The sequence below is a fragment of the Nelumbo lutea genome, chromosome 7 (genome assembly GCF_056320005.1).
Source record: "Nelumbo lutea isolate HS-2025 chromosome 7, American lotus-T2T, whole genome shotgun sequence".
Classification (NCBI taxonomy): Eukaryota; Viridiplantae; Streptophyta; class Magnoliopsida; order Proteales; family Nelumbonaceae; genus Nelumbo; species Nelumbo lutea.
The window spans coordinates 37,335,001-37,361,316 of record NC_142690.1 but is presented as its reverse complement, the minus strand read 5'-3'; the positions used below and the strand labels follow the sequence as shown (position 1 = coordinate 37,361,316).

General features: G+C 36.3%; 1 protein-coding gene across 2 annotated transcripts; it reads right to left on the bottom strand.

The window, feature by feature from the left end:
• Positions 1-13,934: 13,934 nt before the first annotated feature.
• On the bottom strand, positions 13,935-18,792 carry LOC148846121 (transcription factor PIF4-like). 2 transcript variants are annotated; one of them, XM_088956027.1, is made up of 9 exons: positions 18,463-18,792; positions 17,457-17,549; positions 16,361-17,267; positions 16,145-16,243; positions 16,000-16,065; positions 15,488-15,553; positions 15,109-15,405; positions 14,906-15,008; positions 13,935-14,528 (listed from the first exon to the last, which is right to left on the bottom strand). In XM_088956027.1, the coding sequence occupies exons 2-9, from the start codon at positions 17,501-17,503 to the stop codon at positions 14,524-14,526; spliced, it is 1,590 nt and encodes a 529-aa protein (XP_088812153.1). In that variant the 5' UTR covers positions 17,504-17,549; positions 18,463-18,792; the 3' UTR covers positions 13,935-14,523. The 2 variants fall into 2 exon arrangements, with proteins under 2 accessions (XP_088812153.1, XP_088812154.1); XM_088956028.1 differs by having other exon boundaries at positions 18,167-18,469.
• Between the last annotated feature and the right edge of the window lie 7,524 nt (positions 18,793-26,316).

Here is a 26,316-nt window from a genome sequence, read left to right as displayed (position 1 = left end):
TCAAAATTGATGTACTTTATGAGTTTATTGTAAATGAATAAAAGTGCATATTTGATTCTTGATCCCTTGGTATGTTTCTGTGTAATACCCTTAAACTGGACACTTATTGAGACTCGTGTTAGTTTAGAATGTTCACAGTCAGTGGGTCGGTCTGGGGAGACCTATCCTAATAAGGCTGACACTGTGGTGCCACCAAGTTGGTTGGGGTGGATTGTCTCACCTACCGAGGTGAGACCCTAAGCATAACTGGAAATCTTTGAACTGAACCAGATTTCCAGTATTGCCCTGGACCTTGGAGATTGATGGGCAAAACTGGAAAGTTACACCCGACCCCTAGACTCGATTATGATACTACAATAGGTGTCGGATCGGTCTGTCTTTGATGTACCAATCAGTGATATCCTTAGCGGGGGTCAAACCTGGGTATGTTGGGATAATCCGAGAATTCATTTGAGTGGGTGATCATAGTGACAGGATCAGCCCCTTTGTCAGACAAAGGTAATGATCAGGGATGCACTCTCACTGTTGGAAACCAAGACTGCCGACAGCCGATTTCAACCATTGAGATTTGTTTTGCAAAGTATATTTTATATGAGATATAAAAGCATATATATTATGATTTCTAAAATGTTTGCAAAAAGGTTTTAATTCCTGAGATCCATATGAGTGGAGAGTGCAACACTGTTCCTTGCAGCCGAGGGAGAGGTCCTCTCTTGTCGGGCAGTGTATGATCATTAAGGGCTGAGAGGTTAAGTGTAAGACCATTGAGGATAATACCTGATGGGATAATCTTGCATCTGCCCACAGTCCCTGAGTGTTACAAGGTGGCTTGGCCCAGGGACCACTTAGGGTAAGTGTTGGACCCATAGAGCCCATTCGATGGGTTTCAGGGGGTGCACTGTCTTTAACAGTGTATTCGACCAGTCCTTGTAACAAAGGCTGGGCCGAATCCATGTGGCTGATGTGTAGATCAATGCTTGGGTCCCACGCCATACAAGGAAGCCCAACTGGGCAGTAGTTAGGAAGGTTAAGTGAACACATAAGCTTGATGGGCCTAAAGCCCATTTCGAATTGGGCTATTTATTTAGTTAATTAAAGGGGCAAATTCTGAGATGGATTAGCAGATAGGATAGGGTCTTAATCCTATCCACTTAGAGAATCCAGATCTGAATGTGATTCAGATCTAGAAACCTCCTAATGGGATTAGGATAAAGCTAATCTAATCTGCAGATAAGATAAGGGTTTATCCTTATCACTAGAAGAGAAGGCTGATCCAAATATGATTTGGATAAGATAAGGGTTTATCCTTATCACTAGAGAAAAAAGAGAAGCCAAGAAACACATCAGATCTTCTTTAGTGCTGAAATCAAGAAGAGAGAATTCTGCACCCTGCGAATACTCTCTTGCCGCCTCCCTGCTCTTGTCGCCCTATTTGCCAGTTCGATCTCCAGCTGTGGGAGAAGTCAAGATTGGATCTTGACATCAGTTCTTTGAGAAAGGACTGAAAAGGAAGTTGTGCTCACGTACCATTCTACTGATTCTTGCGAAGGACAAAGTTCTTGGGGAAGAACACTGTTGATTCTGCTCCATCTTGCACTGCGCCATCTTCAGTGGGAGCAGTCTTTGGGTCCTTCCTTGGGCGTGAACACCTTCGTTGGGAGATATTACTTCTCTGTATCAGGTATTATTCTCTCCCATTCCTTTTGGTTCAGATCTGGTTCAGTTTAAGGTTCAAGATTTATCCTTGAAAATATGATTTTTTAAATAGGGAATGTGATTCCCAGTTGAAGGGAGAGAAAAAAATTTTGAAATTCGCCCCTTATTCCGCAATCTTTGGACGTCCATGGGACGGATTTCTCATCCCTTCAGATGTATGAAGAGCATAATCATTCTACTCGACAAAAGGTTTTGAAACAGTTCATGACTACACAAATGTCCAAAGGGAAACAAGTTCATGACCATTGTTTTCGGATGATGGGCTACATCAATGAGCTTGAAGCTCTTTGATCCGGGCTAGACCTTGCGACCTAGATAAATGCTATCCATAATTCTTTGCCTCCTTGCTTTAATTCGTTCATCATGAACTATAACATGAACAAGCTGAATGTCAGCTTACAAGAGCTCAGCAATATGTTGCAACGAGCAGAAGAACTGATTAAAAATGATGAGACTGTAGCTATGCTTGTTGAAGCTAGCAAGACAGGAAAGATAAAGAGTAAGGCAAAGAAGCCTCAGAAGAAAGCCGCTAAGGGTAAAAAGTAGAAGAAAGACAAAGCATCGGATGCCTATCACTTCTGCAAGAAGACCGACCACTGGAAAAGGAAATGTCCTGCCTACTTGGAATCCAAGAAAGGTAATTTTGAATCTTGTGTTATAGAAACCAATTTATTGGTAGTTTCTGCGTCCTGGTGTATTGACTCTAGGGCTTCAGCTCATGCGTGTAACTCACTATAGGGGTTCAAGGTAATCAGAAGGCTGAGTGAAGGAGAAGTTATGCTCTACTTGGGGACTTCTGCAAGTGTTGTAGCCGCGGCCATAGGACCTATGGAGTTAATTTTTAGAGAAGGAACTATTGTACTGAAAGATTGTCTTTATATACAAAATTTAAGAATAAATTTGATTTCTGTCTCAAAACTGTGTGCGGATGGTTATTCTGTCTTTTTCGGTAATACGATTACTATTAAAAGAAACAACAGATTCATCGCATACGGGGAACTGGAGAATGGTCTCTATGTTTTACATCCTTCTTTAGAAACTAACATAACCGAAACTACCTCAACTGAAATCCCCAAGAAAAAAGTCAGTGATACAGTTAATCCCACGTGCCTGTGGCATTACCGACTTGGCCATATCGGTGTTGACCAAATCACAAGGTTGATAAAGGATGGTCCTTTGGATTTTCTAACTGTAGAAGATCTTCCCACTTGTGAGCCTTGCCTACAAGGTAAGATGACAAAACGGCCATTTAACGGTAAGCCTGAAAGATGTACAGGCACACTTGACCTAATACATACTGATGTATGTGGTCCCCTGAGTGTTAGGACACGGAATCAACACGTGTATTTCATCACCTTTACAGATGATTTCTCCATGAAAGATCTTAGAGATGCTTCCTATATACTGGGTCTTTGACTCTATAGGGATAGATCGTAGCGGATAATAGGATTATCCCAATCTGCTTACATTGACAAAATAGTCAAAAGATACAGCATGGATAACTCCAAGAAATGAAATGTTCCTTTGCCGTAGAGCATTGGACTGCTGTGAAAAACATACTTAAGTACCTTCGAAGGACAATGAGTTTTGTCTGGTATTCAATGGTAGCTCACTACAGATCCAAGGGTATACTGATGCCGATTTCCAGTCGGATCCAGATGATAGAAAGTCTACATCTAGATATGTTCTCACGATAGGATCGTGTGTTGTTTGCTGGAAAAGCAGCAAATAGGGGTCCGCTGCAGACTCCATGACCGAAGTCGAATACATTGCCGCAAGTGAGGCTACCAAAGAAGTCATGTGGATGAAGAAGTTTGTTCACGAGTTGGGAGCAGTTCCGTCCATCACATCACCCATCCCATTATTGTGTGACAACAATGGAGCCATTGCTCAGGCTAAGAAGCCATGAGCCCACTCGAAGTCAAAGCACATTGAGAGAAAGTACCACGTACTACAGGAGATTGTTGGTAGAGGGGACGTCCAGATGCAAAAGGTAGCGTCAGCGGAAAATGTAGCAGACCCATTGATGAAGCCACTATAACAGAAAGTGTTTGAGAAACACGTGGAAAGCGTGGGACTTTGACTTATACCAGATTGGACTTAAGTGCAAGTGGGAGCTGTTAGACAACTTTTTATGCCCTCAGCTTCAATCAGAATGATGTACATTATTAGTTTATTGTAAATGAATAAAGTACATATTTGATTCATGTTCCTGTGGTGTGTTTCTGTGTAATACCCTTAAACTGGACACTTATTGAGACTCGTGTTAGTTTAGAATGTTCATAGCCAGTGGGTTGATCTGGGGAGACCTATCCTGATAAGACTGACATTGATGTGCCACCAAGTCGGTAATGCCATAGGCACGTGGGATTAACTGTATCTCGGGCTCTCTTCTTGGGGATTTCAGCCGACGTAGTTTCGGTTATGTTAGTTTCTAGAGAAGGATGTAGAACATAGAGACCGTTCTCCAGTTCCCCATATGTGATGAATCTGTTATTTCTTTTAATAGTAATCATATTACTAAAGAAGACAGAATAACCATCTCCACACAGTTTTGAGACAGAAATCAAATTTCTTCTTAAATTTTGTACATAAAGGCAATCTTTTAGTACAATAGTTCCTTCTCTAAAAAGTAACTCCACGGTTCCTATGGCCGTAGCTGCAATGGTTGCAGTGGTCCCCAAGTAGAGCGTGACTTCTCCTTCACTCAACCTTCTACTTCCCTTGAACCCCTACAGTGAGTTACACGCATGAGTTGAAGCCCCGGAGTCAATACATTGGCTACCTTGTCCAATTTCTGAAAGGTTAAGACCAACATAAGGTTCTTGTACCAGTCGGCAAAGTTTGGGCCCTTCAGCTTATTGTCATCAAGCAGCTTTGCAAATTGTCCATTTTCCATTTTTTGATAAAAGAAAAAACATCAGTCCACAACCTAATTTGATTCATGTTCATTACATAGATATGGATTTTAATCTACGTTCCATTTCCATTTATTCATTTCTGAGATTTCCCTCCTTTCTTAGTGACGGAGACCACTGGCTGTCTCTGAAAATGTGGAAAATCACATAGGTGCATGGAGCCAACTATTTCAGCTACAAAACACCACCACCTTTCTGTGAAGGATCATATCCACTCATCATATGAGTTTTCCCTTTGGCCTCTGTCAAACAAGGTTCAGAGCCATTTTCAAGTAAATATTTCTGTCCAGTGATTGCTTACCCATCATGTTCGTGAACGCCAAGGTACTGTGAGAGAGTTCCCATTTTCTAGTGAAACCCCTTCCACATTGGTCTATGACGCCCCTATCATCTTATGAAACATTCAAACAAGCACAATAGCAAATGGATAGCCCATTTTCTGGTGTGTTTCCTCATTACTGAAGGACCCACCCTCATGCTAATGATGGAAAGCCTTTAAAGATTTCATCATATGAATCTCCCTATCACATGCACTCATATTGGCTAGAGGGAACAATCAATTACACCCTAGTTTGATTTAGGTCAAACCCAAGTGGATCCCACTGACTTTCATAAAGTTAAATTTCGGTGGGCCCAAATCGGCTAGGGTTCCACACGTAACCTCTTGATGAGGTGTGGGGCCCGCCACTGAGGGAGGTCATTAGATGACCAAAAGGGACACCATGGCAATGATGTGCATTCAGCCATGGTGTGCGCAAGAGCCACTGTCGATTAAGCATGGACCAAGTACTTATGGCCCATGTACGTAGCACATCACACAACCATACATCACATGCAATGATAAATTGATCCAATCAATTAATTATCTATAAAGCCCATTTGAAGCCCATTTTAAATTCATAATATTAACCATTTAATATTATCTAGGTATATGGGCCGAATTAGGGTTTATGGGTTCGGCCCATATAGCTTTATCTGCAGAGTGGGCTTTTAGCAGTTTTAACCATTTAAAACTAGGCCTTTATAGGTCGGGCCAAATTAACCATTTAATCAAATATCAATCCTCAGGCCCATCATTAGTGGGAAAATTAGGGTTAACTTTCAGCCTTGTACAAACCCTAGATTTGGTCCAAACAATTTGAACCAATCTTGGTTCGAATGGGTCTAGGGTTTGATCTTTAATCAAATCTTTAATTCAAGAAAATAATCTGAAATTAATTTCTTATAAAAGAACAATCAAGAAACAGTCTATCAGGGCTATTCACACAATCCTTCCTGCAAAATAGAGGTTAGATCACAGGTTATAATTTCACAAACTACAAATCGCAGATAGCGATTCTCCCATCTACGAAATCTCCTCCTCTGCGAGTTCTCCTTTTCTATGCCGCCATCTTCGATCCAAAATAAAATAAATAGAAATCCTAATTTCTATTAATAATTACATCAGATCGAATACCTATACATTCAGTCTAAGGGCTAATCTTGCATCTGCCCACAGTCCCTGAGTGTTACAAGGTTGCTTGGCCTAGGGACCACTTAGGGTAAATATTGGGCCCATAGAGCCCATTTGATGGGTTTCAGGGGGTGCACTGTCCATAATAGTGTATTCAACCAGGCCTTGTAACAAAGGCTGGGCTGAACCCATGTGGCTGATGTGCAGATCAATGCTTGGGTCCCATGCCATACAAGGAAGCCTAACTGGGCAGCAGTTAGGAAGGTTAAGTAAGCGCATAAGCTTAATGGGCCTAAAGCCCATTTAGTACTGGACTTATTTCATAAGTTAAATATGGGTGAATTCTGAGATGGATCAACAAATAGGATATGGTCATAACCCTATCCACTCAGAGAGTCCAGATCTGAATCATATTCAGATCTAGAAACCTCCTAATGAGATTAGGAGAAGGCTGATCTAATCTGCAGATAAGATAAGGGTTTATCCTTATCACCTAAGGGGATTTCTGATCCATATATGATTTGGGTTTACAAAAGAAGGAGGGGCGGCAGCCTATAGAAGAATCACATAATCAGATCCTCTTCAGAGCTGAAATCAGAGAAGAAAGATTTTTGCAATCCCTGCAAAGATCTTTCTTTTCGCCTCCTTCCTGTAGCCGCCAGACAACCAGTTCGATATCCAGTCATGGGAGAAGTCAAGATTCTCTCTTGACATTAGTTCTTTGAGAAAGAATTGATAGGAAATTGTGCTCACATGCCATCCTACTGCTTCTTGCGAAGGACAGAGTTCTTATGATCTTACACTTAACCTCTCAGCCCATAATGATCATACACTGCCCGACAAGAAAGGACATCTCCCTTGGCTACAAGGAACAGTGTTGCACTCTCTACTTATATGGATCCCGGGAATTAAAACCTTTTGCAAACATTTTAGAAATCATAATATATATACTTTTATATCTCATATAAAATATACTTTGCAAAACAAATCTCAACGATTGAAATCAGTTGCCGGTAGTCTTGGTTTCCATCAGTGAGAGTGCAGCCCCGATCATTACCTTTGTTTGACAAAGGGGCTGATCTTGTCACTATGATCACCCACTCAGATGAATTCTTATACTATCCCAACATACCCAGGTTTTGACTCCCGCTAGGGATCTCACTGATTGGTACATCAAAGACAGCCCAATCCGACACCTAGTGCAGTATCATAATCGAGTCTAGGGGTTGGGTGTAACTTTCCAGTTTTGCCCATCAATCTCCAAGGTCTAGGGCAATACTAGAAATCTGGTCCAGTTCAAAGATTCAATTAATCCTACACTGTATGTGCCTAGGGTCTCACCCTGGTAGCGGAGATAGGCCACCCCAACCGACTTGGTGGCACAACAGTGTCAGCCTTATCAGGATAGGTCTCCCCAGACCGACCCACTGGCTGTGAACATTCTAAACTAACACGAGTCTCATTAAGTGTGCAGTTTAAGGGTATTACACAGAAGCATACCAAGGGAATATCAATCAAATATGCACTTTTATTCATTTACAATAAACTCCTAAAGTACATCATTCTGATTGAAGTTAAGGGCATACAAAATTGTCCAACATTATCATGATATGGAATAGCTTTCATTAGTTTTCTATCAGCACGTTAACCTCAACCTTGTTAGTAGTCTTTATTCTATGCTTCCTGAAGACTTTGGAACGTTGAGTGACTCCTTGGCTTCAAGAAGAATTCTTGATCATTTGGGAAGTCAAAAACATATTGGTTTTATAGCTCGAGATGTGAGAAAACCTTATTTCTGTCTTTGTTTTCTGCTACAACATTTCCATGCAAACTCCAAGCCTTTATCCTCAAATACAACTATGAATTGAGGGCTCCTTGGTTCCCATTTGATGTCAGATGTCTTTCAGATAGTGGATGATAATCTTTGAGTATTTTGTGTGTGGGGGGGACATGATAAAAAGGTGAAAATTCTCATAGGTTCACCATGAATGCCACAGATAACTTAGGGAATGTCTTAAGGCTTCAATGTGTTCTTTAGTTTGGACATTAGATAAGGAGAACACATATGTCTTGGTCATGTTGGGAGGTCATCTAGGCTGATAGGTGTAGGGTTTTCTCCCTAAGTTATCATGTGTCCCCTTGTGTGTGAGAAAGGGGGATATTTATAGATTTTTTATGAGGATTCTAAAAGGGAATGGATGGATGAGATTAGGAGAGTAAGAAGATCAATAGCTAAGGTTTAAAGGTTTTTTTTGGAGGGAAGTTGATTGAGGAAAGGAGTTGTCAAGACAGCTTTGGGAGAGATCCTCTCAATCAATCAAGACGGTAAGTGGAAAATTTCACCAATTTACCTAAATTGAACATTCTAAGTTTAAGTGATTGGCATGATTGATTGGAGGCTCCTTAGGTGGTCAAATTTTAAATTCTAAGATGATTCTAGAGGCTGGGAGAAAGATCTGATTGTGTGGGTCCCAAGGCTTGAAGTTATAGTGAAGAGGATTCTAAATAGAGGGCCCGAATTGAGTCTAGTTTCGGGTTTTGAGATGGGTGGCTTAACATTGTTGGGTTTGGATGATCTTGGTACCATTGGAGTTGGAATTTTGAGCTCTATCCATCTACAAGGTTGGACATCAGATTTCATGAGAGATATGGTTTATGATTAAAAATGATCTTGTTGGATGATCATAATTGGTTCTGACTTCAAGTCTTGAGATGAAGGGGTAAACGGTGTTGGATTTGGGTGATATTGGTGTCATTGGATTTGGATTTTGAGGCTTTGCATGCATAAAGTTTTGGATTTATGATTTCTCATGAAATGGGGTTTATGATCAAAATGACTCTGATTAGATGATCGGAATCGGTTTTGGTTTCGGGTCTTAAGATGAAGGGGTAAACGGTGTCGGATTTTTAATTTGGGTGTCATTGGATTTAGGTTGTTGGGCTCTACATACCTATGTTCTCAGACATTTCTTGAAAATATGATCTAAATCTTCATCCTCACCCCACAAGGTACATGAGCTATCAATATCAAACCTTCTACTTCCAAGCAAGTTTTTCGAAGGAAGTCTACTTGAGGAGAAGATATAAGAAAATCTTCAACTTTGGTGGGCAATAGGCACTCCATACTTTGGTATTCCAATTAAAACCATTTCTTAGAAACCTCGAACTACATTTTGAGTTATAAGCAGATTTAATTGTAGACCTCTAAATTAGTTTATCCTCTTTATCATTAGAAAGGATAAAAATGGTTTTAATCCTCATCCATATGTCATTTAGAACAAGATTTCTCACTTTATTTTGATTCCAAATTCTCCTTCCTTGGTCCAAAACATTACAAACCTTGAGATTCTTATCTTTAATCCTAACTTCAGGCACCATATCAGTTATGTATAGGATTTTCAGCCATCCATCAATCTTTCCAAAAATTTATTGTCTTACCATTTCTAATTTCCCATCCTATGCCCTTTTCAATTAGGTTCCTAGCATTTAGGATATCCCTTCAAGCCCATGAAATGCCTTTTTTCTTCTCTTTTGCACTCCAAAAAATTTCTTTATTAAGGTACTTGCATTTAACCACTTTACCCGTAGATTATTTTCCTTATTTTAAATCTTCCAGCCTAATTTAGCTAGATTTTCTTCATTAATCCAATTTAGATTTTTTCAACCCAAAGCCACCCCGCATTTTGGGGGTACAAACCATTTGATTAAGCGAACCAACTTCTTATCACTTGAATTAGACCACAAAAAGTTTCTCTACAATTTTTCTATATCCTCAATTACGTTACTTGGGAGCTTGAATGATCTCATTAGAAATTTGGGCATCATATTTGTAACCGCATTAATAAGAATTAATATCCCAGCCAAAATGAGGATATTTTTCTTCCACCTTGCCAATTTCCTAGAAATTTTTCCTATAAGTCCCTAAAAGTTTTCTTTGTAACTCTCTCATTTATGACAAGGGCCCTTAAGTAAGTATTTGATTTGTCCTAAATGGGTATATTCAACATTCTAGCCTGAATTTTTGGAGTCTTCTGGCGATACTTTTTGAGAAATGAACAATGGACTTAGCAAAGTTTTGGCATTGCACTGAAGATCTTGCAAAGCTAGAAATGATTTTCTTGATTTTTAAACAACCCAGGATAGTTGTTTCTAGAAAGATGAGGCAATCATCAACAAATTGAGGGATGGGAATCTTAAGGCAATTCGTTGAAGCTTTTCACCCAATAGAGTTGCCCTTCTCGAAAGCTTCATTTTCAAATCTTTTGCCTAGTGCTTCAGCACATGATACAAAATTGTATGGAGAGAGAGGATAACCCTGTCTAATACCTCTTAAGGGAGTGAATTCGGTAGTGGGTATGCCACTGATCAAAATTTAGTAAGAAATAGATTTAATATACTCCACTACCCACCTAATCCATTTCTTATGAAAGCCGAATTTCCTAAGGACTTTCTCAATGAAGTACCACTCCAAACTATCATAGGATTTCTTCATGTCAATCTTGCATGCCAACATACCAGAGCTTCCCCTTTTCTTTTTCATTGAGTGAATCATTTCATGAACTATAAGGGTGTTATCATTTATCTACCTGTTTGGTACAAAAGCACTCTAGAAAGAGGAAATTATATTGTCCAAAATGGGTTTGACATTATTGACCAGAATTTTGGAGATAATTTTATATACAACATCAATAGGCTTATTTGTCTATAGTTTGTTAACAGTTTCAGGTTTTTTCTTTTTTGGGATGAAAACAATGAAAGTTTTATTTAGAATTGGTCACAACTTCCCAGAATGAAAGAAAGCTTTCATTACTTTACAAATAAAATCTTTTATGATATGCCAAAAAATAAAGCATTAAGTCCATCAGGCCCCAAGCTTTGAGGTCCTTGAAAGATTGAAGAGCCTCCAATGTTTCTTCATTAGTGCATGACCTTGCTTATAGCTGTATTTTGGTAATTTGTGATGTTGTGCTCAATTCCACTAATGAAATCATCAATGTCACTAGTTCCTTTAGACTGGAATTCAAACTTGTTACTGAAGTAGTTTGAGATCTCAGAGGGATCTTCAATTTTTCCCCATTATCATCATCATTTGTGATGTGTGAAAAAATCTGTTGTTCTTATCCTCCATAGACTTGAAGAAGTTCAAAGTAAATTGACCGAAGGCAATAGTAACATTATCCTCACAAAATTTGGAGAATGTTCTCCAAAAAACAATTAATTAAATAATATCTTTAATCGTGAGGAAGCTTATTGGGTCCATAAATCGTGAAGAAGCTTCTTGCCTGCAAAGAGCCTTTTATCTAACCATCATTCTTGCTTGATCGGTGAATTGTGTGCGATAGACGGCAAATGTTGCTGGTCATTTAGTTGCTAGATCGAATTTATCTCTGTCTAGACTTTTTACTTGGTCTATTATTCCAGATTTTTTTATGTAATACTGTTGAAATGGAATCTTCATCGAACTAATGGAATTCTGCCAACGGGCTTCTTCCAAAAAAAGAAAAAATCGCCGCGTTGCAGTTGCTTAACTATTCTGGACTCCATTGATTAGGGGCGAAACACAACATCAATCATTGAGATCTGCGTACTAATTCCCGAAACGAACTTCTCTACCTCTTTGTTTATTTATTTGGTGTAAAGAACCCCATGAAATAATAGTGGAATCCAACTTTCGGGTTGGTAAATATTTGTTCATGAAAGGTTGTTACATAATAAGATCGGGCCGACATGTGACATCTATCTCTTTATAGTTTCCAACGAGGAAAAGATGGCAAGGAAAGAGATAGAGCGCCATAGGGACCACCATGTATCAAATTATGAATATATGGCTCTTATTAAGAATGTTATCTGTTGATATTCTTACTGTGGGACTCATCTCTGTCCTGCTCGTTGACCAACCAATCGGCTCTCTTTCATTTGTTTGTAGATGTCACAAGTTGCCGGGACCCAAAAGTTCAGATTCAAAGACGCAACATGTTTGAGCCACAACTTTAGTTTCAAGAAAGAGATGGGAGAAAGAGAGATCATCGATGTGTCATTTCTTTTATATCTAAGGTGAAAAAGGAAAGGAATCTTTAGATGGGAAATGCCAAATATGTCGTGGGATTTAACTCAAAATTTAAAAGCAAAAATAGAGATTTCCTTCATGATCTCCATTGGGTTAAGTTGAAGATAGCTGGTTCTTTTTCTCCTCGCTGGTTGGTAGGATGTAAGTCGGATCTTCAGATCTGATCCAATCTGACTTATTTTCTTTAAAAATTAATAAATTATTAAAAAATAAATAAAATTTACTAATTTCAATTAAATAAAAACAAAAAATACATGTATTTTTTAATTATTTTCATTATATATACATGTTTTTATAAAAAAATAAATAATATAATAAATTTATAAAAATATAATATAAAAATATATTTATTTTTTAATTATTTTCATTATATATACATGTTTTTATAAAAAAATAAATAATATAATAAATTTATAAAAATATAATATAAAAATATATTTATAAATAAATAAACAATATATATATATATATATTATTTATATTCATAAATATATAATATATTGGATTGGGTAGGAGTGATCAAATCCGACCCAATTTCTAAACGAATCATATTATCCGATCCAAACAGGAATAATCCGAATTCAACCAGATAGGATCAGATCATATCCATTTGCACCTCTACTAGTTGGAAAGATGGCGCACAAGACATGATAGCCTCTTCAAGATCATCATGATCGATTTTAAAAATGGTGAAACTGTGAAAGATCTTTGTTGGTTGTGGAGGGAATAGAAATGAAATAGCTACACAACTTCTTTTCAAACAATATAAATTAAATATTAAACAAAAAGAAGAAAGACAGCCTGCCTTGCTTTTTCTTCTGGGGTAGTCAAAGCCTTGAATGTTCAACATTTCTTAAAGACGTTGCTGGCAAAATTCTGTACTAACGCGATTAGATTCATTGAATATGGGCTGAAAATGGCAAAACCAAATAAAAACGAAATCCAGAGAAACTTCTTTCATAACTATAGTAGCAATGTAAAGCATGTCCATGTTCACTCCCCAGTTGATCAATATCCATGGATGAGTTAAAGTCAAAATCACAGCAATAATGAGTCCCCACGAGCCCTGTCTAGTTCTGAGGTCCCTCTCATGCAATTTAACATGCTTTAGGGGTAAAATGGCAGCAGCAAATCAAGAAATTGGCAAGGTGGCTTAAAGATAATCCAAGCATCACCAAGGCTGTACAGAATATTATTAGGGTCCATTTGGTTTGCAGTCAGAATCGAAATCGAAATGGTCTATTCCAATGATCTGTTTGGTTCAGACAGAAATCAGAACGAGAATTGAAATCAACTGGAATATCCGAATAGGATTTTATTCCCAAGGGGAGGGAATGGCCATTCCCTCAAATTGGGGAATGGCATTCCACTAGGAATGGGAATGGGATTCTGATTCCACCCAACCAAACAGTTGAAATTGGAATGGACCATTCTGATTCCGGTTCCAGACCCCTATTCCCATCAACAGACAGGACCTTAGTATAATTATTAGAAATAAGTAAAGTGATGGAAAAATAACAATCTCTACAGGCTTTCAGTAAATAACCATTTGTATAGATATATGACTGATAAAGGCGTCTTAAGATTGACTGTTATTTCTAACAAAAAATAAAAGATAAGATTGATTGTTAGGAGGGAGAGATCAGAAGTAATTCTTTTCCTTTTTTCTTTGATCTAAAATCTAATCAATACTGGTAGACCAGGCTAGTCAACAAATGATATATTCATACTACATGAATATGGAGGAAAGGCAATACTATATAATGGTGGACCACAGATGGACAACAATGCATAAATGAAAAATTCATTGATACTTATCCAATTTGGCAGCTCCACTTTTTCCAACCATCACCAATAATGTATACAAAAGGAAAAGAAAGCATGGAACTCAAAGAGTACTGACGGGACCTTACATTGTACATAGATCCATAGACTTTGTACGTTATGACAATCGGGGACTATAGCTACAAAGCCGCTCCTCTTCATTGGCAACAATGGGCCAAGAAAACTATATGATACAACAAAAATTGAGAGGAGATATTTTATGAAACAATGTTAAATCTGTTACATTTTCCCAACTGAAAAAGGAAATTACCTGAAGAAAAAATAACATTTTGATCATCTTTCCAGAGCCAGTAAATTCGGTTGGAGTTACTGCTCTTATTAGAAGTCTGATTGAAATATTCCAAGGCTTCTATCTGCCAGTCAATTGATATATACATGCAGAAGATTTTATCATGTCTTGTAAAATAGATTACCAAGGCAGTTAGGTATCACGCCACTTGAAGAACCATGACTTCTTGGTCTTGCAAAGAGTTCATTGGATTTTCAAAGGGGATTAATGTCAAATAAGCACAAACAGTTGCAATCTAACCTGTCAATATTTTAGAAGAAGACATCAATGATAAAATCTACAAGTGGGACTCAAATTGAACAAAACAACAAAACAGCAGAAAATGGATAACTTATTTGAAGATAACAATATAGAGGTTGATGAGGCAGCAATGAAACTGGATATAATACTTCAGCCAAAGCATGTGACTGTTTCAACTTAAAGACTTGGTTTTGTAACTCTCTCTCTCTCTCTCTCTCTCTCTCTCTCTCTCTCTCTCTCTCTCTTTCTCTTTGTTTTGTGTGTATTGTGTGGAGGGGGGGTCCAGAAGTAAGGGTTTTTGTCATGAAAATGGAAACTTGGGATAATAAAGACCAATAAAAAAGCTTTTGCAATTATAATAAGGGAAAGAAGCATACCCGACTTTCCACTTTGAGTACTGTCAGTAGGAGGGCCACCGTCAAATGCCATCTTATGGTTCTTTTGTACTGTTTGAAAGCCATAAGGAAACATATTCATTGGCTGCAAGGCACAGTCAAGATGATAATCAGGAAAACCTACACAAATAAGAAATCTGCAAAAACAGTAACATTCAGTTGATGTAAAATATAGATAGGCTAACCTGAGCAGTTTGCATTTGCTGGAAACTCATATAATGTGCATACTGTTCTGGAAAATTAGAATTTTGCATCTGATTTTGAAAATTAATAGGCTTCAACAATGGTGTTGGGCACATTGTTGATTGGTTTGGTGTGGGAGATGAAGGTATAGCTTGATCAACAAGTGGGACCCTTGGTAATTGCATTGCACTGTGAATAGAAGGCAAAGGAGGTGGAGCCATTCCCATACCCATCCGTGATATGTAATTTTGGATTCCGGAAAACATCATTGGTGCCATCCCACTTCCCATCCACATTATCTAGTACACAGTGAAAGAAGATAACATTTATGATGAAAAATTAGCATTTAAGATTAAATATGTCGTAAGTTTGATTTCTGACCTGAAGCTGCAACTGGAGTGACTTCAAGTACTCAATCACCTCATCTAGCATGGATGCCTTGTCTGACTGGAATTATTACTGCTTTAGTCTTAGACTGTTCAACGTATTATGGAAACTAGTTTGTAACATGTAAAAATAATTCACAACAGATAACAAAGAGGCCCTTTTTTTTTCTCCTGTTTCTTCTTTCCCAGGTAAATGTGATCAAAGAACAACCTAGAACATGGGAGTCTTGCATTTCCCCGTCTTTTCACGCACATGAAAAGCAGTGAAGAAAAACACATAATTCTTTCTTGTGTCCAATTGATTCTACTAGCAACATCAACTTCCTGCCTTCATTGATAGACTCAATGCATAAAAGAAATTTTTTCAAGCCCTAAACAATTTAAATTGGATCAACTCCGTATAGCAATGATGCAACAGATAACACTGCTCACTAATTAATCGCTGATTCTTGCAAGAAGGCAAAATTGATCATGCTCACGGACAACTGCAAACTCAAAGTAATTTACCTTGTTACAGTGAGGTATTAGCTCTTGCAATGCCCTCATCTTCTCATTGATTCTATCCCTTCGCCTCTGTACTATGAAAGGGCTACATTAAGAATATTGTCCATAACAGGCTATAAAATTCCATGATCTATTGTGTTGAACCTACCCTCTCTGAAAGGTTATGGACCTCAGCAGCACGGCTCCTACGTGCAGATCCAGATCGTTGAGATGGCTTAGTGGCTTTGGCTGATTCGAATTCTGCCTCCTACAGGTTCAGAAATAACACTTAAGCAAGTAAATCTAAATAGCTTAACACACAGGAAATGAACAAATAAATACATAATCGAGAGAGAGAGAAGAGAGAGAGAGGGAGAGTTTCCACCTCACTTTGGCACTCAGATTCATCTGCATCTCTGCCCTTCCTCTTGTGGCTGGAAGTGCTCATGGATTCCTTGCTTGCTTTTCCAATACTACCCCCAGATCCACCAGAAGAAGTAACAGTCTCATCTAATGTTCCTGTTTGTGTTCTCTCACATTGAGGAAACATATTATGAACACCCTCTTTGACATTTCCTAGAAATACATCATTTGCACCAACCCAGTTGCTTGAAACCCGACTGAAATCAACCTCATTCAAGACTTGGTTGTTGCCACAGTGGCTTGACCCAACTGTCATAACTGATGACTCTCTAACCTCACTTATCACATTGCCTGATCCTTTATGTCCAATGGGTTCGTTTGATGAACCTAAATCAGCATTGCTTGGTCTTGAGAAAAGGGAAAAGTTTATGATTTTTCCACCTCCTTCAAAGTTGCATTGTTGCTGGGTCAAAGCAGGAATTTGCAATCTAGGAGGACAAATTGGGGTTTCAGCAAAATTTAGGTTGTTGAATTGTTTGACAGCAGGTTGTTCTGATCTTACAGCTGTATTGGCAATAATAATATTGCTTTCCTCAGAAGCACCAAATTTAACTGGCTTCTCTCCTTCAAATTGCTTGGTCTCCTCATCTGCATCACTTGAGTTAGAGTTGGGTAATTCACAGAAGAAATCAGAGCAGAACTCCTTTTCCAAAGAATCTTCATGCGGGAATTGGATCCATGAGGCAGTCTCATCATCTTGAATCAAATTGCTTGACTTTCCAAAAGACCCACAACCCTTGAAAGTTGATTGATCAGATTTTTGAAGCTGTCTCGATTCATTAGGTGCCAGACCTGGTTTCTTACGTGTTTGGCTGTGCAAAACTACCTGCCCATTTTGCCATAGAATCTCTGCTAGTTCATTCTCGGGCCTGGAAAAGTAAGGCTGATTAAGTGAAGAACGCATAGTAGCAAATTTAACAAGAAAAAATAAAACCTACCTTCTTTTATCATTTTGGCAACAGAGAGATGAAAGAAAATTTGTCGATACAAATACAATTTTGTGAGATACAGGTGTGTGGGTGGGTGGGTGGGAGAGAGAGAGAGAGAGAGAGAGTAACCCCATTGATTTTTTCTGGTTTGCCACAGGGAAATGATCGCCCTCCATACTCCAATTGGGAACACACTAATTCATGACAAGCCGAACAAACTTTCTGGACAACAGGAAAATTCAGGTAACAAAAATCAGAGCTTAAACCAAACAAGAAGTTTTGCCCATCTCAAGAAAAAAAACGAAAGGAAGAAACAAAACAAATAAGCTTACTTTAGTACAAAATCATTAAATCATTATTAAAAGCAACCGTATATTAAAGCTAAGAAGTACTTGTCTACCCTGCTCAAAAACTAAAATTTATGCAAATGACAATTTTAAAAAATCTCAAACAACAAAATTAGCAATTAGCCTTACAAAAGAAAAAGAAAAATAGAAATAGAGAACAAGCTGTAGCTTCAAATTTCTCAAAAATGAGCCAAAAAAAGAGCAAATTCTATAATTAAATAAGGGGAAAAAAGATAATAAGTTGAAGTGCTAGCTCGAAAATAACCAAACAAATACAATTGGAAAAGGAAAAAACAAACAGAGCAAACGGGACAACCCAGAAGGCAAATTATTAAAAGAAAAAGAATGTAAGGGGGAATATTTTAATGAAAAAAAATCAAAATTCCTAACTTAAAGCAAACAAATCATACGAACAGTGGGAAGAATCACAGTATAAATTTGATCATAGAATCATTATAGAATGATATGAAATGAAAGAATAGCCTCAGATACCGGAAAATATACGTAATCCAGCCGCAAAATAATCCTGTTTATGAAGAAGAAAACTAAAAAAAATAGAAATAGAACTAGAGGATATGACGGAGGAAAAAAGGATGATTTTCCAACATCCCGCCCTCAGGATAGAAGAAAACCAAGCCAAGACTCCTAAGTTGAGAAGCCACGAAACCCATTTGCAAGTGAATAAGCAGAGTTTCCTCCCAAGTCGAAACAATTACTCCTTTCCCGAATAATAAAAACAGAAACCAAGATGATGAATGTAAGTAATCAAGACAAATAAATTAATCCACCTGATTCAGAACTACTGCTTAGCTCGAAAGCAGAATTAATCATCGAAGACCACTCATAGACACTCTGTTGCTCCGTTCGGACCGTTCCGTCTACGCTCGGAAGTATGACTCTTGAGACAGAGCATTTAACTATAGTGAGAACGGACGACGTCAGGCACTCAAAAATGAAAGAAGCATTCCCCGCTGAATGATCTGACAATTATTTAAACTTCCCTTAAAATTTGAAAACCTATTTTAAGACCCTTATAATCTGACAAAATCAGAGGGGATTTTTTTTTCTTTTCTTTTTTTTCTTTTTTATTTTTTTTTTGTATTCAGTGCTATGCACCCTTTTTCCCAAAAGTCCTGATTGCAGAATTTGATTTCACATCAACGCTGGAACAAACCAGCTAATACACCAACGAATCAGCCCAAATAGAGGGGATCAAGGATTAAAGTATGTGTACGAGCATTAGGTATCATCTTTACCAAAAAAAAGAAAAAGAGCGTATTAAGTACCGTATCCATATAATTACACTTTGTAAAGATATGGATATGAATAAAAATATAGACACACTTGGATATGATAGGAAATACCTATAAATTCTATAAATATATTAATAACATTATATTTAAGGTTAAATAAATATAATTAATGAATAAATACATAAGAAATATATATTATAATAGTATTTGGAAAGAAATATATTACAACTAATATAGCAAGATCGAGGTTCAAAATATTGATACGCCCAATATGCCGATAGGGGCATATCGGCCGATACAAAAGGGTCTCAGAATGGTACATATTGGCCGATACGTAACGATATTTTGAACCTTGAGCGAGATGCATAGAAATCATATAATTTTATTAATAATGCATCAATCTAAATTCTAGAACATATTATAATACATGCACAAAAATATTATTATGCTATTTTCTATTGAAATTAAGGCACAAAAAAGTACTCAACTATTATATGTAAATTATTATATCATTTTCTTTCTATTTTATTATTTTTTAATTTTAATATTAATAAAAAAGTCAACTAAAAATTAATTATCAAATGTTTGGTAAACAGTATTTTTATTTTTGTTAACAATAAAAACATTACTATAAAATTTAATTAAAATATCAATTAATAAATTATAAAAATCTATAATATTAACTTAAAATATATCAAATATATTAAATTTTCTAAGATACATATCTTATGCAAATTCATAATTCTTAATTACTAAAATAATTATTCCATTATTAATATTTTTATTTCTATAAATTTTATGAAATAAAAAACCATTTTTTGAAATAAAAGTAGATTAGTGGATTTCAAAACTTCAATTTGTATTATATTCTCAAGTATCTTCTAAACAATATTTTTATTTCTGTAAATAATAAATATGTTTTTATTTAATGCAAACTAAAACATTAATTAATAATTAATAAAAATTTTAAGACACATGTCATGTTCAAATTTATAAATTTTAAGTACTAAAATGATTATTTTATTATTCATATTTTTATTTGTATAGATTTCTTGAGATTAAAAATCACTTTTTCATATAAATTTTGATCTAAGAAATTATTTATTCCATTAGTTTAAAAAATATTAGTTTTGAATATTATTTTTTTAATCTTTATTTGGAATTGCTGAACATAAATATGTGTTATTTGTTGTGATTACATGTGGACATTAGAATTGATAAAAAATATTTTATTTCATTTATTATCATAAGATAAAGTTTGGCGTAGTGGTTCAAAGGCATGTTTAGGCACCCCTCTCTCAAGCTGCAAATGACAACCCAATATGACAATCATTCAAGTTCTCAACTTTGTAAAACTCAAAATAGTAATGATGGGATTCTAAAATTTGCGAATGGGATCCTTTCTAGCATCTCCTAATCTTAGTTTTAAGGAAATGTTGTCAAGAATTAGGTACTAATTTTCCCTAAATCCCTCACCTCCCTCCCTCTAATTCTGAGATTATGAAAAAAAAGCTTGAAGAAAAGCTTTCATAGATTTAGAGCTCCAATCTCAATCAATTCAAACTTAAATTACCAAAATATATGATATAAAACAACCAAATAGCCAATAGTTAGGTAAAAGGAATTACAAGTTAAAAAACCTACTTCTTTGATTATAGCCTTTGTTTAAGTTTAACTGTAGCAATCTCAAAACCCAAGGATGACGTTTTGAGGAATTCGACTAAGAGGATGACTTGAAATTGCTCTTTGATGCAAAATCGAAAACCCTTCAAAAGTTCAGTCTCCTAAATCTCCTCTCCTCTCTGTCCTCTCTGCTCTCTCGTCTCTCCTCTCCGAGTCTCCTCTCAACTCTCAAGCTCTCAAGCAGTCAAGCCTCAGCCTCTGACCAGTCACTACCACCATAGCTCCGCCTCTCGTCTCTCCTCTCCTCTCAAGCTCTCCTCTCTCGTCTCTCCTCTCCTCTCAGCTCTCAACTATCAAGCTCACAATCACAGTCCAAAGACTGCAGACTCGCAGGTCACAGCCGTAGCCCATAGGTCGCAGACTCCCAGCTACAATCCGCATCCTCTCCAGCCTCTCGCAATTCAGCCTCTCACTGTCTCACACACACTCACATACAACGATATATTAGGTTTTCTTTCGTCTTCTTTTCATTCTGTTCTGGGTTTGGGTTTTTTAGATTTTTCAGTTTTAGTTTTTATAGTTTTCTGAGATTTCAAATTAGCAAACGTTTATTTTTCATTAACATAGCTTGTTTATTATTTTATACCGATACTTTTCATTAACAGGGGAATTATCAAATGTTTTTTTTTTCGTTATGACTTTTGGAAGTATATTAACAGAGGAATTATATTTAGCCGGCACTTGTTTATTCCACTTTTTTTTAAACAAAATCTTGAGTCATAACTCATATATGGTTTAGGCATTTAGCTCTTCTGCATGTGCAAGCTAAATAGTTGTATCATGATGATATATATTAACACATGTCCACCAGCCACACTTAAAGTTGAATGGCAGATTGAGAATACTAGATTTAATTCATTCTGTTTCTTGGATTATATCATTAGAGTACAAGAAAATTGTATTATGATGAGTTATTTATGAAATGTCTATTTTTTCCTTTTATGATTTGCTGAGGTTTGCAGCAATTAGCAAAGTTGAATACTATTGAGTGTTGACACCATCAAGTTTTATATACAAAACCCATTTAAAGCCACTTCCCAATCTGAATGTCTACAAAAAGAATAAATTAATGAATACTTATAAATAAAAAAAAAAAGAATGAATAAATGAATGAAAGAAGAATTTTTTCTACAAATACTTATGGTGTTGACTCCAAACTTAAGAAGGTGCCAACTCCTAGAGAAATCTAGCGGTTTCGACTCCATAAAAACCTAGTGCATCCTCTAATATTGCCCTACTCTTTTCTTTTCTTACCCTTAAGTCTTCACTCTCTTTCTTAAATATTAAACAACATAGCCCAAACCTGTTCAACTTATTAATTTAAACAAAATTGATCACAAGGTATCTTGTTGTGTAGGAATGCCATCATCCCCTATCCATGATCACAATGTTTCATCAACAAATGTTCCCTCAACCTCAATAGGACCCTCACCTTCTCATTCTGTGTTTGGTCCTTCCCCTATAATCATGGTTGACATTACTGATGACTCATCTCCAAATGAGACAAGACAAACAACAAATAATGCACGCAATCCCTTTGACACTCCTATCAAGATGGTACTCATATTGAATCTCAGAACCCTATTGAATAAGATGGTCCAATACAAAAATAAAAATGACAAAAAACTTCAGATGTATGGAAGGAGTTCAAAGTGGTCGAACTTGTTGATGGAACAAAGAAAGCGTAGTGTGTCCACTATAAGAGTAAATTATCTATACAATCTACTGGGGCAACAAGTCACATGGCCCGATATTTAAAAACATGTATACCAAGAAAAGTGGCTTAAAAAGTTGAAAAGCAACGGAAGCAACAAGTGACCTTGAATTTCCAACCAGTGGATTCCAATGTTGATGTAGACATTGTAGGCCCTCCTTTTTTAGATCATTCTATTGTTGAAAAGTATGACAATTCCAAAATGAAGGAAGCAATTTCTCATTGGGTGCTAATGCATGAGCATCCATTTACTATAGTGGAAGAGGAAGGTTTTAATTTCATGATGAAGATGTGTAATCCTGTTTTTGAGAAGATCTCTTGGAAGACAGTAAAGAATGATTGTGTAGCTGTGTATAATGATCAAAAGAAGAAATTGAAAAATCTTTTAAAGGGTATTTCAAAAATTAGCATCACCACTGACCTTTAGAAGTCACAAAACCAAAGGATAGAGTATATGGTGATAATTGGTCACTTTGTAGATGCTAATTGGAGGTTACAAAAGCATGTTCTCAGTTTTGTCCATGTTCCTCCACCTCATCATGGGGTTGATATTGTAGGTGCCATTTATAAATGTTTAAAGGAGTGGGGACTCAAGAATAAGGTGTTTATAGTTTCTATGGATAATGCATCATATAATGATTCCTGTTTGAGGTTTTTGAGAGAGATATTTTCTAGGAATAGGAGGTTGCTTTGTGATGGAAAATCGTTTCATGTTCGATGTTGTGCACATATTCTGAATTTGTTGGTTTAAGATTGTCTTGGTGAAATTGGTCACATCATAGAAAATGTTCATGAGAGTGTCAAATACATCAACCAATCTGAGGCTAGGAAATAAACATTTTCTGAAATTGTACAACAATTACAACTTGGTACAAAAAAGTTGGTTATTGATTTTCTTACCCGTTAGAATTCAACATTTGAGATGTTGTCATGTGCTTTGAAATTCAAAGATGTGTTTTCAAGATTTCAAGAAAGGGAACCAAACTATGATTATTTGCCAATTCCTGAAGAATGGGAAAAGGTGGAAAAAGTATGTGAGGTACTTGAAGTTTTCAATGTAGTCACGAACATTATTTCTGGTAGTGAGTATCCTACTTCTAATTTATACCTCAATGAGATACATAGGGTGAAAGAAAATTTAAACTTGAAGGCAATGGATGAAAATGATTTCATTAGAAGGATGGTTGGAAAGATGAAGAGGAAGTTTTATAAGTATTGCGGTGAATGTAATCTGTTAATGGCTGTGGCTTCCATCTTGGATCCGAGGTACAAACTAAGGCTGGTTGAGATGTGTTTCCAAGAAATCTATTCAGAAGCTGAAACTAGAAATAACATTGAGCAAGTTCGAGGAGCTTTGTACCAACTTTATATGAGTATGTAGCTGCTTATAATGATAGTAGTGAGCAATCATCCACTCAAGGGAATGATAGCAATAGATCTTCTTCAAATTCTAATTCCAATTCTCAGTCATCAACAAGCTCAAGATGGTCAAAGTTGATGAATTGAAGAGAGTTGAAACCATTGCATTACCAAAATCAGAGTTGGATATGTACATTGAGGAGGATGCATATATTTGTGAGGATTAAAGGTCACATTATGAGTTTAATGCTTTGGAATGGTGGAAGGCTAATAATTTGAAATGTCAAGTGTTGTCGAAGATGGCGGTTGAGATTCTTGCCATTCCAATATCCACAATAGCTTTAGAATCTACATTTAGTGTTGGTGGTAGGGTAATTGATCCCTATCATGCATCTTTAGCTCTAGAAACCATTCAAGCTCTGATTTGTAGAGGGGGGGATTGGATTCGTGTGCTTCATGGGGTAAAGAAAAAATAGAAGGTATATTACACTAACTTCTATTTATTATGCTTAGTGGTACTCTATTAATTTATGCTTTGATTTGTTTATCAATGATTTAATTTTGGTCCTTTTCATGTTTGTAGGTGGATAAAAATCCAATTGAGATACTTCTACCCATTTCTTAATGATGCTTCAAGCTTTGGGTAGATTGTTTTGATGCGACCATGTTGATCATTTGTTGTGGTTTCAAATATTAGAATATTTGGGTTGTGGATTTTTTGAGTTATTTTATGGATTTTTGAGTGGATCAAACTATTGAACTTATTACCTTTTTGAAGTATTGAACTTATTTGATGGTTTGTTAACCCCTTTTCTAGTAGTTCAAAATTTAGTTGTCATTCTTTTTGAATTGGATTTTCTTAGTTTTGTTGATTTGGGAACTAGATGTTCTTAAGTTATTTGCTGAAATTTTTAGATGCTTCATGCTTGCATAAGTTGAGAAGCTTAGAAAAGTAGGTAATTCTCGGTTTATCTATCCTATATTCAAGTGCTTTTTTTTGCCTTTTTTGTTTCTAATCTTTTTATTGTTTTCAGATTGGAACCCCTCTAGAAGAGAGAGAGAGAGAGAGAGAGAGAGAAAGAAAGAGAGAGGGAGGGAGTTGCCTATGGAGGGGACCCTTCAAATTTGCATGAACCACCACTTGAACAAGATGACAAAGATCGTGAACCATGTATTTTTTAGTTGGATTTTTTATTTTTATTATGGTTCAGCTATTTTTAATTATGGTTCAGCTTTTCCTATTTATTTGAACAATTAAAGGAGTATGGGAGTTGGATAAACAAAAATTAAAATAAGGTCCATAGCAAAGATAGTAAAGTGATCATTTGAATTCATGAGCATGTTCAAGGATTTTTATTTATCTTTATTGCAGAAAAGAACAAGAAAACTGATGAGAATGCAAAACATCATATTTTTCTCCCTTAATGTTTAGTCTTTTATACTTATTTAGTGTCTAAATGGACTCATTATTCTTATATTTTGATTTAGGGCACAAATAGAGGCGTTAAGTGAAAAACGGAGCTAATTGGGCAATTCTGGACAGTTTCGGCATTACTTTATAATCTGGGCATAACTCTCTCATCCGAGCTCCGATTGAGATGATTCAAGATGATTTTTAACGAAAATGAAAAATTCTACAACTTTCATGTTTTGAGTTTTGAGTGATACTGACTGCATCGAGGTCGAAATCGGGCTCAAATTAGCTGCACCTGCACTATTGGCGTGCTGAAAACGTCTCTTAGCCCACAAGTTTTCATATTCAGGAATCACCACCCTCCTAGTTACATTAGGACTTTATTTTATCTTATTTTTAATATTTTTCTTGATAAGTCAGAATTGGAGACTGTTATCTAGAGAGAAATTTTATGATATTTTGTAGGCTTCTCTTGGGGAATGGGAAGTATAGAGAAAAGAAAAGAAGAGAAGAAAAAACAATCAAATCTGGGCAGACGCACCTCCCTCTCTTCTTCTCTAATTCTTCTTTGAGTTTTTATCATGACCATGCATGGTTAAATTCTGATACTTGGTCGAAGGAAACAGAAGCCTTAGAATCAGCAAAACTGTGAAATCTAATTTAATTTTTATTGTTTGATTTATGCTTTGAATATCGAATGTTCTTCTATGCTTATGTTCATGATTGTTTCATCTAATCGCTACGAAGCCTACTAGTTTATTATTCGTTTCAATCTACTGCTAGGTTAGATATCAGATTCATAATTGTTTAATCCCTCTAATCTGCGAAGCAACCAGCATTTAATGATTTGTTGCATCAAAAGTTGTTAGATCTTAGGAAGAACACTCGACTAAATTAAATGCAATCGCTTGTGCTTGTGTTGTTTAGCTTCATCGATCTCTCTCTAATTCTTACAGTTACTACCAAATTAAATCTTTAACGCTTGTTTCGGGTTATTTAGTAGTAAGGGTTAAGTAGATCTCTTGTTTTCTAATTAACTACAACTAAGGAGAGATAGGAAAATAGTTCCTATGGTGAATATTCAAGGTGTGAATTGATATATTTTTGCATCGATGATCAGTGGTAAAATTCTGATGGTGGATGTTGATTTAGACCAAGATTTGTTCTTTTGATTAATTTCGATACTTTAATTTGAATTGCTCCTCATTTGATTTTCTTT

Excerpts from the sequence above, each read along its gene's own strand:
- LOC148846121 (XM_088956027.1), bottom strand. The coding sequence starts at position 17,503 with ATGGAGGGCGATCATTTCCCTGTGGCAAACCAGAAAAAATCAATGGG. Across the intron at positions 16,244-16,360 it reads AATCTGAGTGCCAAAGTGAG|GAGGCAGAATTCGAATCAGC; the intron begins GTGGAAACTCTC and ends CTGAACCTGTAG. Across the intron at positions 15,406-15,487 it reads CACTCCAGTTGCAGCTTCAG|ATAATGTGGATGGGAAGTGG; the intron begins GTCAGAAATCAA and ends ACTGTGTACTAG.